The sequence below is a fragment of the Vulpes vulpes genome, chromosome 2 (assembly GCF_048418805.1).
Source record: "Vulpes vulpes isolate BD-2025 chromosome 2, VulVul3, whole genome shotgun sequence".
Classification (NCBI taxonomy): domain Eukaryota; kingdom Metazoa; phylum Chordata; class Mammalia; order Carnivora; family Canidae; genus Vulpes; species Vulpes vulpes.
In genome coordinates this window covers 30,986,737-31,001,374 of record NC_132781.1, presented here as the reverse complement: position 1 = coordinate 31,001,374, position 14,638 = coordinate 30,986,737, and the positions used below count along the sequence as shown (strand labels likewise).

At 37.9% G+C, this 14,638-nt stretch overlaps 1 protein-coding gene across 3 annotated transcripts in view; it reads right to left on the bottom strand.

The window, feature by feature from the left end:
• The window catches only part of ANKFN1 (ankyrin repeat and fibronectin type III domain containing 1), a 450,535-nt gene that overhangs the window by 228,900 nt on the left and 206,997 nt on the right, over positions 1-14,638 (bottom strand). For all 3 annotated transcript variants that reach the window (XM_072747535.1, XM_025995982.2, XM_072747537.1), the window contains one exon: positions 10,731-10,771. In XM_072747535.1, the coding sequence (XP_072603636.1) occupies positions 10,731-10,771 (41 nt within the window). The remainder of the gene's footprint in view (positions 1-10,730; positions 10,772-14,638) is intronic.

Here is a 14,638-nt window from a genome sequence, read left to right as displayed (position 1 = left end):
AAGCACAAAGAAACGAAATGCTAGGTAAATGGAAATAACAATGAAAGGAAGGAAGGAAACAAAACTATAGGCATTCTCATGAGTGAACATAAATGAAAATATTTATTTATTTATTTATTTTTAAATGAAAATATTCAAATAGAACACTTCTAAATTGCATATCCATATATTTTTAAAGACCACTACTGAGTAGAATATGCCTGGAATGCAATGATAGTTGAACATCAGAAAATCTATGAATATAACATAACACATGAATCAATTAAAAGGAAAAAAAAACTATATTGCTATTTCAATAGATGCTGGAAAATACTTGATAAATTTCAACTTTTCTTTTTTTGTAAACAGGATGGGAAAAGGTCTTTCATAACCTAATAGAAATCATCTAGCCAAAACATATGGCAAACATTTTTCTTAATAGTATAATTTCAAATATTTTCTAATTAAGGTCAGAAACAAGCCAAGGATGGGAAACATCCTTGGTATTCAACATAATTGGAAGCCCACAAAAATAAGATAAAACAAAACAAAAAAATCAAATACACAAAATTTGGAAAGAATGATACCAAATTACTCTTATTTGAAGAGTATATGATTGTCTTTGTAGAAAATCCTTGGATAATCCACAGAGGTATCATTACAACTTTTGGAGAGATTAGTAGGGTTGCTGGATTAAAAACAAAGCATTAAAATAAAATAGAAAAAAGATAAGTCACACAGAAATGAACTTTAGTAATAAGTATACCAAAAGATATGTAAACATTTTATAGGAAAAGCAAAATGTTTTTGAGGCTCATAAAAACATCAAATCTTCTGCACATTATATCATACCCATGGATGGGAAAATATAGTAATAATAACAAAGATGTCAACTTTCCTGATTAATTTGTAAATTCAATGCAACTGCAATAAAACTTTTTTTTTTAAAGCATGCAACATTTCTTTTTTTTTTTTTTTTTTAAGATTTTATTTCTTTATTCATGAGAGAGAGACAGAGACACAGGCAGAGGGAGAAGCAGGCTCCATGCAGGGAGCCTGATGTGGGACTCGATCCTGGGTTTCCAGGATCACACCCTGGGCTGAAGGTGGCGCTAAACCGCTGAGCCACCTGGGCTGACTAGCAATAAAACTTCTAATAGAAATTTTGGTGGAAACTGACAAAGTGAACTAAAAAATCACTTAAAAAAAGTAAAAGGCAAAAAATAGGCTACATGATATATTTTTTAAAGATTTTATTTATTTATTCATGAGAGACACAGAGAGAGAGAGAGAGGCAGAGACACAGGCAGAGGAAGAAGCAGGCTCCATGCAGGGAGCCCAAGGTGGGACTTGATCCTGGGTCTCCAGGATCACACCCCAGGCTGAAGGTGGCGCTAAACCGCTGCACCACCGGGGCTGCCCTAGGCTACATAATATTGAAGAAAAAGATGAAGGTATAAAATCTTGCCCTATCAGATACTAAAAGTTAACAGAAAGCTGGAGTATTTAAGATAATGTGTCTTAGGTACAAGGATAGATCAATGGACTACTGGGCAGAGTTGAATTTCCCAGAAACAGATCTAGATATATATGGAAACCAAGTTTATGACAGAGACGGTATAACAATTCAATGGGGGAAAATCAGGACTATTTATGAGAGTAAAACTGGTTTTCCAGAGAGAAAAATTTAAATTTAGATCCCCACCTCAAACCATATATAATATAAATTCCATATGAATCAAAAACATAAATTGGAAATCAAAACTTTATAACTTTTAAAGCAAAATGCAGAAGAATATGTGTACAATGTTAGAATAGGGAGGAAATAAACCCTAAGTGAAATGTTCAATAATTTAGATGCCATTAAAATATGAATATCTCCATAATAAAAATTAGTACACATAAGTAAAAAGATAGGCCAATGCTTGGGAAAGACATTTATATATAACACCCAAAAATTTACCATCAGAATAAATAATTTCTACAAATCCATAAAAATAGAATAGCAACTAGTTTAAAAATAATGAAGGATGTGAACAGGCAATTCATAAAAGAGGATAACTGAATGAAAAATGTTTAGCCTCACTAGAAATTAAGAAATTGAATATTAGGAAAATTAGACATAATTTTATACCTATCAGATTGGAAAAATATGAAGTTTGAAAATAACATGTTGGCAAAGATTTGGGAAGCAGAAACTGTTCATATGAATGCAAACCATTAGGAGAGCAACTTGGTATTATCTAGCAATGTTTATGAGGTACATATCTTATAACCCAACAATTTCATTTCTAGGTACCCTGGAGAAAAATCTACTCAGGTGTCTGAGGGCTACCAGCATAATCATTGAAGCACTTTTTTAATAGCAAAAATTGGCAACAACCTAATTGTTCATCAATAGGAGAATGAATTAACAAATAGTATTATATTTATACAATGGAATATTATCTAGTGTTTGAGCAACTAATTGGAGCCATGTGTCCACTTGGATAAAACTCAAAAGCATAATGTTGACTGGAAAAAATGTGCAAATGGCACATCATTTATGAAAACTTAAAAGATTGTGGATATCACTCATCAATAAACAAAACATGGATAAATACCCAGGACTGTGTTTTTTTTCTGAAGAATGATAGACCATAATAGGATCAAGAAAGGGGGTATATGAAAATGTAATGATATCCATAAAAACCAGGACCAAATATTGGAAAATGTTAAAATTAATTAAATGTGAGTGATAGTATGAGGATGGTCCTTACATTTATTTCCTATTTGTTTGAAATACCACTTTCTCTTTTTAATGAAGGGATTTATAGATATTTCACTAAAAATGCCAACTGTGTCTGTCTGTTCATAGCTTTATGCTGTGGGTGCTATCCTTGCCCATACTCCTTATCTTACCCTGTTCCTTCTCACAACCTTGCTGGAGCCATCGCTAAAGGAACTAGAGATGTTTTCAACTGACAGATCCCATTTATGCTGGCCAGTGGCCTACCGAGGAACAAAGATCTGAACCACATAGATTTCTTGATGTACGGAATTGATGTGTATTTCCGAGTGGGAAGCAGAGCTAAAATGTCCTCTCTTTGATATCTGTGCCTGCCATTTTGGGCCATATGCCAATCTGAGGAGTAAAATGAACATTGTATACAGAAATAAGCAATACCATGAAAAGAAGCCTGATTCTTGATAGCTCTTCATTTTTTATGGACCTCTCCAATTCAAATTAGTGTAAAGTCCAATTAAACTTTGTTTTCTGTTTGTGGATTTCATTAAATATCTATCTTCCGACAATTATCTCCTCCTTACTCACTTTTAACTTTAGCTTCTGATTTGTAGTCTACAAAAATTGTTTAGAAAAGCCAGAATAATAGAATCTTGAAGTCAGTAATCAATACTAAAGGCGAAAACATATTTTAATGGTGAGGGAGGTAGAAAGTGACTTCTTTTTTTTTTTTTTTTTTAAGATTTTTATTTCTTTATTCATGAGAGACACAGAGAAAGAGAGGCAGAGGCACAGGCAGAGGGAGAAGCAGGTTCCTTGGAGGGAGCCCGATGTGGGACTCAATTCTGGATCCCGGAATCATGTCCTGAGCCAAATGCAGAAGCTCAACTGCTGAACCAACCAGGTGTCCCTAGAAAGTGACTTCTGAATACATAGGAAACAATTTCTGATCTTTGGTAAAACTCTGAAATAGATTTTTTAAAAAAGAATAATTTATCAGTTGGGAAAAATTTTACCTGTCAATATTCACAACTATACCTCATCACTTCTGTCATTTCCTACCTCCCACTTCTGTCTAAAGAGAAAGGGCCAGTGTATTAGAAATGGCCTGTACCAGTTTACAAGTGGCAGTTAGACTTTGAGGAATTTGTGAGCTAATTGTTAAACATCACCATTCTTAAAAATTGAATTATAAAAACTTATAATAAAATAATTTGTATTAAAACAAAGGTAATACATCAAACTAGTAAGCTTCTGCACAGCAAAGGAAACCACCAACAAAATAAAAAGGCAACTTACTGAATGGGAGAAAATAGTTGCAAATCATATGACTGATAAGGGGTTAATATCCAAAATATACAAAGAACTCCTGCAACTCAACAGCAACAATAAACAAAAAACCCCAAATAATGGAAAAATGGGCAGAGGATCTGAATAGACATTTTTCTATGTCTGATGGTCAACAGGTACATGACAAGCTACTCAACATCACTAAATATCAGGGAAATGCACACCGAAACCACAGTGCACTATTTATTAGTGGGAATGTAAATGGGTGTAGCCATTGTGTAAAACAGTATGGAGGTTCTTTAGAAAATTAAAAAATAGAACCACCACATGACCCAGTAATTCTACTTCAGGGTATTTATTCAAAGAAAATAAAGACCTAACTTGAAAAGGTATATGTATCCTCACATTCATTGCAGCATTATTTATAATAGCCAACATATGAAAACAACCTAAGTGTCCACTGATGGATGGATAAAGAACATGTAAGATGTCTATCTATCTATCTATCTGGAATATTACTCAGCCATGAAAAAATATGAAGTCTTGTCATTTGTAACAACATAGATGGAACAGAGAGACAAATACTGTACGATCGTATATACATGTGGAAAAAAAACAACTCAGAAACTTATTGAATAAAAAAAACCCCAAACAAACAGAAACCAACAAAGCATTCATAGATACAGAGACAGGGACTGGGGCTGGTGGGGGAAAAAGGGAAAGGGAATCAAAAAGTACAAACTTGGGGATCCCTGGGTGGCTCAGCGGTTTAGCGCCTGCCTTCGGCCCAGGGCATAATCCTGGAGTCCCGGGATCGAGTTCTGCATTGGGCTCCCTGCATGGAGTCTGTTTCTCCCTCTGCCTGTGTCTCTCAGTGGTTGAGCGTTTGCCTTTGGCTCAGGGCCTGATCCCAGATTCCCAGGATCAAGACCCGCATTGGGCTCCCTGCATGGAGCCTGCTTTTCCCTCTGCCTGTGTCTCTGCCTCTCTTTCTGTTTCTCTCATGAATAAATAAGTAGAATCTTAAAAAAAAAAAAAAAGATGGAATTGTTAGAGACAGAAAATAGACTAGCAATTTATTAATCCCGGGAACTGGGCATATTTGAAAGAGAAGATGTAAGAGGAAAGAAGCAACACGAGCAAAGGATTAAAATTTTTTTTTCAAGTTTTATTTATTTAAGTAATCCCTACACCCAATGTGGGCTCAAACTCATGACCCTGAGGTCAAGAGTCACATGATCTTCCAACTGAGCCAGCAAGGTGTCCTGCCAGCATTTTGTTATAAAGAGCAGAAGGGAGAGAAAAAGGCAAGACTTTTGAGCAGCTACTACGAGAAATTTGGCTAAAGGTCTTTAGAATATTTCACTGTGGAATGTAATACAATTCCCCTTTGAGGGACTTTAATAAAAATTTACATTGTTCTCATTTGTTTAGATTTTTGTGTTTCCTTTAAATATATACCTAAACTTAGAGGGCCATGAAGCAGTTGAGTTATATTTAGGTTACATAAACATTTTGATCATAAAATTATTATTTGGAGTTAATATGGGTTCACTAAATCATGTCAAGTTGCCTTTGTTCCTCTTATGATAGTGTAATTATACTAGCATAGCTTGACAATAACAATAAAAGTGACAATACAACTATTACTACCACTAATTATTGTTTTATATTACTGATAGCTGTTCTACATTATTTATATGGATTGATTTGCTTAAACATCACAATAGCCTTATGAGGTAGATACAAATAATTTAATATCACCATTTTACATATCAGGACACAGACCTGGAAAGGTAGAGTAACTTGCTCCAAACACATAGCTAGCAAAATCTAGTAAGATTAGAATCCAGGCAATCTAGCCCTGAAGATCATACTGTTAGTGAACTATATAATGCTACAAGATTACCCAACATTAGCAAAGTAACGTAAAATTTATCTTATTCTTAGTTTCCAAAGGGCACTGATATCAATCTAAAGATAGCTCTATGTCAGGATGTTGGAAAGCTGCCTGTATCAGATTTTGTTGAGTGATTTCATTAAAGCATTTAATGAGCATCTGGTTGTTTAACAGAATGTCACAGACATTTCAGGAGAGACGAAGATGAAGATGAATAAAACATGATTCCATCTCTGAAAAGCTTAAAACCCAGATAGTCACTGTTTTTATCAATCTCTGGAATGAAGTCAAGAGGCAAATCTAGTATGTCCCAAAACTGAAACAGTTAGGTTTAAAGTAATTTAAATTCAAAAGGCTCCTAACAGTTTCCACTAGTATTCTGAAACTAGTGTCAAAAGAATAAATGTACAGGTTTGTATAGTATTCAAAACCGAGTGCATAAATATAGGACTGGAAAAAATCTGTTTTTATGGCAGCTTTTATATAGCACATCTAGAGGCTTCAGGATTAACCTCAGGACTAAAGTGCTATTAAAATTTGTGATGTACTCTTAGGTTATAGTAATAGGAATAACATGTTCAGAATGAGAACTTTTATTTTCTTGGAGCTCTGCAATGGGCAGCCATCTTGGCAGTATTTTTTTTTTTTTTTTTTTTTTTTTTTTTAGTTCAGGCTGTAACATTTGAAGAGGGACATTGAAAAATGTGACTAGGGCAAATGGAAAGGGTAACTAACCCAGTCATATGAAGGATGGCTGAAGCAACTGGGGATGTTTAGCCTGGACAAGGAAGGCTCAGAAAGTATATGGGATCAGATTCCAAAATATTTGGAGGGTTGTCATGTGGAAGAAGGAGTCAACTTCTGAGCTGCTCCAGAAGGCAAAACTAGCACAAACCACCTGAAGGTTATCTCAGGTTAGTAAAAGAAAGTTGGAAGCGTTGAGCTATTAAAAATGGGCTGGACTTCCATGGGCTAGGGAGTGGGGTCCTAGAAAGGATGTCCTGGGGGATGGCTTGTGGTGGGCTGTTGAACTGCATCCTGTTGAACCATCTTTCAAAATGAAAATCTCGATATTTATAATGGCACAGCACAAACAATTCCCTAAATTTTTAGAATACATACACGGGAAAATCATCTTTTCCCCCAAATACACGAAAACCACAATTAACATATGAGTAGCAATTATCTTTATATTCCTTCTAGAAGCAAAAGAAGTGGTGACATTAGGGTCATGAAGAAAGAGGAAATAGATGGCCTGCGCAATTGCCTCTGTGCAGAGAAAGCCTGGGAACTAGGAGCATAAGCCCAGAGAATCTGCTTGGCGGGAAGCAGCGGGGGCTGTTTTGATACAAAGTGAACAGAGAAGGAATAGGAGGTTTACTGGATGCAGCTCTAAATCCTTCAGCACAGAGCCTAGCAGTCATAAAAAAGCAAAGTCAGCAAAGCCTTTCCACAGGTGATGAACAGAAACAGAACATAGCACTCTGGTCTAGATAATCGCTACCTACGCATGCTGCGTCCGCAGTGCGGGCCACAGACCATTCTCTGTGAAGAGTGTTTCAGCCTTGGGGAAGAAGAAGAAAATGCAATTGGAATGAGGGCAAAAATCCTGGCGCATGGATCTTCAGGTAATTTACACAGACCAAGTTATTAATGCAATTAATAACACCTAGGACACCTAGGTACGGAGTATTTCAAGTGAATCCCACCAAGGACAGGGGAAGCCAAAGGGAACCCGTAGAAGGGCCTGTTCCAGGCTAGTAGAATACAGGAAACAAAGAGAAGAGGCTGAGATTGCAATCAGACAAGGCTCAGTGGAGAGTCAAGAAGAGTTAAAAGGGAACAGACCTGTGCCCAGCCGACAAAAGCCTCAGATAAAATCCCAACTACACCATGCAATTTAGTAAAAGTTGTTTCTTCCCTGCTAACCAACCAGCTTCCACTAGTCTCGAGCATTCTTTCTGACTTATTTCATTAACATTTCCCTTCTTTTTCTGGAGTGGTCAGAGCCCCAGGGAATCTCTTTCTCTCTCTCCCCTCCCCCTTCCCCCCAACCAGTGGGGCATTGAATGAGAGCCAGAGTGTTGTCTGTGTAAAGAGAAATTGCAAAACCACAAATTGCAGAAAATCGTTACTGCCAAAAATCGAAAGGAACACACAATATCACCATGCCTCTTAAAAAGCAATTGCGCATTTTACAGGCCTCTGGATAATTCAGGTTTGTTTGGCAACTTTCTCACCCATACCACCCAGAAGACAATTCTCTTCCACCAGAGGCAGTGGTCCCAAAGAATATTTGTAGTTAAAAAGAAACAAAAAATGTGGGTGCAAGTCTTTCCAGGGGCCTGTTTTGGCCCAATATGGTTCTATTTTATTCTATTGTGTGGTATTGATTTTAAGGCCCAAAGTGTGCCCCCCCCAGAATCCCTGGGATTCCCACTGAGACAAAGAGGCCCTCCAGTAAGGACAGAACAACAATCCCTTAAAGATACAAAGCATTTTTAGATGACAGACTCTGAAATGTTACTTTATGTGCTTATCCCAACAATCCTTTGACAGAAGTAGAAAAAAAGGGCTTTCCTTTTTCTTTCTCCTACTCATAATAAAGATATTTAGAAACTAAGAGGTTAACTAACATTCTCAAAATCGCACCACTTCTAAGGCAGTGATGTGGGGCTCAGACATAAACCTTCTGAGTTTTTGTCCTGAGTTCCTTCCATCACCCACCCTCTTTCTCCATGGGGCAAATCTTCCCAACTTGGCTACGGTTGCCCTCCTTCAGCAGAGCTGGGATTTTATGTGGCCCATACACATTTCCAGGCCCTTGACTTGGAAAGCCTCCTGCCATTCACTACAGATCAAGCCTTGTCTGAATGTGTGCTGATTAGGTCGTTTTACGTTTGTATTGGTTGTATAATACAATCATCATTAGGACGCAATGCCAACTCCGGAGGGGCTGATGGGAGCCTGGCTGCCAAAACGAACCCAAGTCACAATTGCTTAGTGATTTTAATGCGTTTCCATGACTCCGTGGGTCAGACCAACTTTCCACCAGTTGCTCAGAGATGACATGGAGAGGTGTGGAGACCTCTTTTTGTCTGGATGGTGTTAAACCCAGGGCAAGGTTACTTCTCAGAGTATTTAATAAAATAGGTCACCAAGAACTTTGTCCTTGAGAGAAAAAAAATTGTGAAACTAAAGCAATCACAAATTAACCTCCTAACATGAAACAGCTATCCATTTTCCCCCTCACACGGGAGATACATGGTGCTCTCAAGCAACATCTTGATAAAGAGATCTGAAAGTAATAGTCACATATGTGTTTATAGTTGCATACTTGCAGTTAATGACTGCAAACACTATCTTGAATTGCCTTTCATCCAATTTTCACCATGAATAGAAACCAAATATCTTTTAGTATACAACATTAAATCATTTTAAAATCAGTGATAAACCTAAATGGACAGATACAGTTGTGAGAAAGAGCTCCTGAATATGAATATGCAAGAAGGTAAATACAGACTGTTCTCCCAAACAATTGGTATGTTCAGCAGAAAGAATACAGTCAAAAGTTAACATTTGTATAAATAAAATCCTCAGGATAGCACATGAAAAGGGAGACAGCTCATAAAATCTTACATGACTTTATAGGTAAGAGCTGCTTAAAACATTCATAACATGCAGGTGTCTTGATAATGCAATAAAGACCAAAGCAATATAATCCAGAAATTGACATTTTAAAAAATTCCAGTGAATGCATAATAAATACTTCAACATGAAATCTGAACAGTTTTAAGGGTGAATGTTGCTTGTGCTGGTGTTTGAATATTTGGTATATAGCAATGGGATCAATTTATTCTAGAGAGCAAACAAAAGAGATCATCCAGGGAAATCAGCAAAAAAGTAAGTTTTTCTTGCAGTTCAGCTGCAACATATAGTTTTCTTAGGGACTGAATGATTCAAAAGAGAATTTATCAGAGCCCATATAATATGTGTAATTAGTGTGAAACCTTTAGATTTTCCTGGGCGCAAGACTGTCTAATTCTGGCTTGACCTTCTACTTTACGGTTGTTGATCTCCTGCTTACTTACCTGCAGTGTCAAGCAACTCACTACCATATAAACGGCTTTTGAATAGCTAGTAGTTCAAATACTTTTGAGCTACTTTTATATTGAATTCACATCTATCCCGTTTTTTTGAACTCAGGTATTACCAAATTATTCCTGAGACAGATGGAACATTCCTATCTTGAACTCCCGGTTCGGACCTGGTGTAATTTTATTTGGTCTTTTAAAGGAGAGGGGGGTCTATAATTTGGCTGTGGACACTAAGAGTACCAAGAGTGAAGAAACATAATACATGGGAGATTCATTTTAAAAAGAACCCGAGTTTACAGAGGGGCTGCAACGCAGTACACACAGGAAGGCATTATTAAGATAACTACCACACTATTAAATGTGAAACAGTCTGTGACTGTGAAGAACAACTGGGCAAAGAGTAATAAATTAGTCATGTGAGAGAAGCTGAATATTCAAATGTTCAGTGCCACATGATCGTCCCATCTAGAAGACTATCTCATTTCTCCTCCTCACTTTTTTTTTCTAGCTTTTCAGATGCAATGGAGTAGCAGCCCTGAGCAGCCCTGATGGGGATGCACAGAAACTATTGGTGAAATGCTTCACGATGCTAGACAAACCAGCAGTGTGAAATGGCAGATTCATTTGCTGAGCCAGACTTTAAAAAGGCAGTAATGTGAGACGGGAGCCGTAAATATGAGGAGGTTTTAGAAATCACAGCTGAGAAATAGATACCATTTCAAGGAGGAAATGTACTTACATTTTGCTGCAAGTAAAATGCCTGTCTTTAAAGGGCAGCCTCTGAAACAAAGAGAACAAAACAAGCGTGTTAAAGAAATGTAGAGTGACCTGTTCCCACTGAGAAAGGCATTGGATTGCCTTTGAAGGTACAGCCAGGTGACCGAAAGAAAACACTGTTATGGGGACATGCTTCTTGGAGGTCTGGGGAGAAGTAGCCCACAAATCAAACATGGAAGTCAACTGCCACCTCTCACTGCATGATCAGCAATCGGCCCCAGGACGTCCTAGAGTTTTGTGGGTCTTGATGCTCCCTTGGTATTCTGTGCCTGATCCTGGGGACAGAGAAATATGAGGGGTCTAGTCACCTAGGTCAATGGCTGAGACTCATCATTCTCTTGCTTCTGGTTCATACTGACATTGCACCTCATTCTCGTAGGCCCAGTTCTGACACATTGTTCCATTAAATTAAACTCCTCCTAAAAATTATGATCTTCTCAATTCGTGCTTATTTGGGTAAGTGGATAAGTTTTCTTTTCCAAGAAGTAAAAAGCTTTTCTGGGGAGTATTGGGGTGGGGGACTTGAAATCAGTGCCAGGTTTTTCCTTATTCAAGATGGCAGTAAAAGAAGAAACAATTAGACTGTGCCTATGCTAGGAAGGAGTGTGCCAATTGTGCAGGCAATTTGTTCAGTGTGGCAGCCCACCAGACAATTCAGCTTGCTTCCAAATCCTTTTCTGGGCTTTTATTTTTGGGGGGGGGGGGGGGTTTGTATTGTGGTTATATCCAAAGGAGTCCTTTTCAGGGTAGTAGATTTAATTGGGAATGGCAAGTAAGTCCTGGTGATTGATATGAACAATTTGCATGCTGAGATTCACATGCTTCTGGGTCATCTCTAAGACTGAACAGTCAAGTTATGGTGTCCTCAGACCTACAGAAAGATCTTACCATGCCACCCACATGGATCTGGGTAAGTCAGATTACTCACTTTCTTGAGAAATATTTTTCCAAGCTCTGCCGTTTTTTAGTAATAGTGTGACTTTGGCAAATTGACTCAATGCTCCGGGATTGATAGAAATAATAATGTGGCTAATTCAAAGGGTTGTTGTAAGGATTAAATAAGGTAATACATGTAAAATAGTAACATAAGGCTGGCCTATCTAGTGTTTTACTGGTATTGTTATTAACAGAAGTCCATTTTGGAAAACCATAGTAAGAAGATATAATAAGTCCATGGAATTGGAGCTAGAAAGGTGGCTATGGAGAGAGTTTTGCTTGGGTAAAATGTCTCCTCTCTTGGTAATCTGCACCATACCATTGCCCCATAGCTCTCTCTCACATTGTCTCCCTCCACTCTTCACTTCTCCAACAGCTGAGTACAATGCAAGTTAGATCAACATCCACACTGGAAAATCCCTAAATGTTCTGGTGAGCGACCTAATCCCTTATTTCCTGTTCATGGAGATGGTTGGGGGTGATGGTCTTAGAGTGACACATTGTTAAATTATTGAACTACTGGGCCCAGAAAGATTTGGCATAATTCTTGTTTCACAGTTCTTAATACAAGATAGGGGCTTGATGCATTTTTATTGAGTTGACGTTTTTAGATAGATCCTATAGTGTGACTCAACAAGATGTGCTATGTGTCACTGACTGCCAGAAGTTAGGAACACTGCTCTGACATGTAACACCCACCCTTACCTCTCCTCCAAACGAAAAAGTGTACTGAAAATTCTCCTGAAATTGTGTGCCCTTCAGTTCCTTTGAGGAACTTGTTGCTAGGAAACAAATTTAGACAGCTCTCACCTGCTGAGAAAAGTTTTTACTACTGCTTCAGATAACAGGTTCTTCTTTAGACACAAAAGTATTAACAAAGAAAACTGTCTGTTACTTCACTGTTCATTGGAGAAGAGCTCTTCATTTGGGCAACAATTTCAGAGCGATATCATTGATTACTTTGAAAACTATTCAGAGCTGTCCTTGAGATTATATTATGAAGCTATCTAATGCAATGGTACTGATCAGTTTTCTTGGGGTACAAAATAAATAAAGCCGTCAAGAACAGTGTGGGTGGTGGTGAGGAACACAAAAACTTGCTTTAGCTTTTCCAAGCTTATTTCCACATTAGAAAAAGAAAAACCTGAATTCTTAAGAAGAAAGAGAGCCCTTAAAATTGTTAATTATCTCATTTGCTAAGTGTGTATCAGTGCCTGGGTATATGCAGCACACTGTGCCAGCTCTAAGGATATACTGCCCACCATTACAATAATGCCTGCCTGATAGGGGAGACAACTAGACATTTTGGAGGGGCTGCATGATGATGTAATGCAAAAGTACAGAGTGGTCGGCCAGGAGAGGAGGTGGTCTTTGATGATCCAGTCCAGAAAGAGAAATCAGGGAAGTCTAACTGGGGGAGTGTCGGGATAATATCTGAAGAAAAATTCATATTTAATAAAAATAAAAACTGCTAACATCACTGAGTCTTGGTCAGGAATTGTCCTAGGTGTTTCTGATTCATCTGTTACTCCTAACCACCCTGGGAAGGAACTAGTCCCACCTCACTGTAGGAGTTAAAAACCCCGATGGGGGTTGTGGAGCACACCAGCCTAAGAGACTTCATCAAGGGCACAGGCCCTGGACCGGATAAATTGGCTCCCTTGAAGGATTGGCAGACCAACAATACCATTTGCCTTATTTTGCATACTCTTTAGCAAAATCCGTTCTTCTACCATGTAGGAGTCCTTAAAGAATCATAGATGGGGTTCTTTTGATATCAATACCAGATAACTTAAATCACAGAAACCTTGCTTCTGTGCTCCCACCTCAGGGAGATGCAAGGTCCATCTGGGCTCTCTGCCCTGAACCACACCCACATAGTGCTAGGCCAGCATCCCTGGGTCATAGTCACACTACTGATTCAGTAGTCAGGTCCACATGGAAGGGACCTTGTCCAAAGCTCTTGGACCCCCTTGTTAGGAATCTAGATTCCTAGGCTCTGATGATCACTGAAATCTGTCAACTGATGGTCTTAGAGCAACTAATCTGTAGGCCAAAGTGTTCAACCAAGGGATTCAACTTCTTACCCCGGTTCCTGTGGCTGATCCCATCTGGTTATAATTTGTAACCTACAACTGACACTCTACTAAAAAACAGACTATGTAGTAATTTCAGAATATTCTATGCCGATTGAAGAATCTGGTTTGAGTTGCCTGTTATTTAAAGTTTTACAAGCCAAAAATTACATCAATGCAAGTATAACTTTTTAAATAATGTAACATATAGAATTAAATCTCCTATATATCTATTTCTCTCTATGATGCACGATAAAAATAAAATAGTTCCTACATGTCCAAGATTATATAAATTGAGATGAAGTGGCTACCACTTTGTTATTCTGAATATTGAGCAAATTCTATTTTATGTTAATTTTTCCTATTTGCTTATTGCTAAGGTAGGAATACCTATTCTCTATTTCACATTCCCAGGAGTGCTGGGAACCAATATTTTTTAAAATTATCTGGGAAGTTCATTTAAGAATGAACAGATACGGGATCCCTGGGTGGCTCAGCGGTTTGGCGCCTGCCTTTGGCCGGGGGCACGATCCTGGAGACCCGGGATCGAATCCCACGTCGGGCTCCCGGTGCATGGAGCCTGCTTCTCCCTCTGCCTGTGTCTCTGCTTCTCTCTCTCTCACTGTGTGCCTATCATAAATAAATAAATAAAAAATTAAAAAAAAAAAAAAAAAAGAATGAACAGATACCAGTACCAACATTCTTATAAATATGTTTTCTTGGGCAAGGGAAATAAGAGTAAAATTAAATTATTGGAACTGCACCAAAATAAAAAGCTTTTGCACAACAAAAGAAATCGTCAACAAAATGAAAAGGCAATCTACTGAATGGGAGAAGACACTTGCAAATGAATATCTGA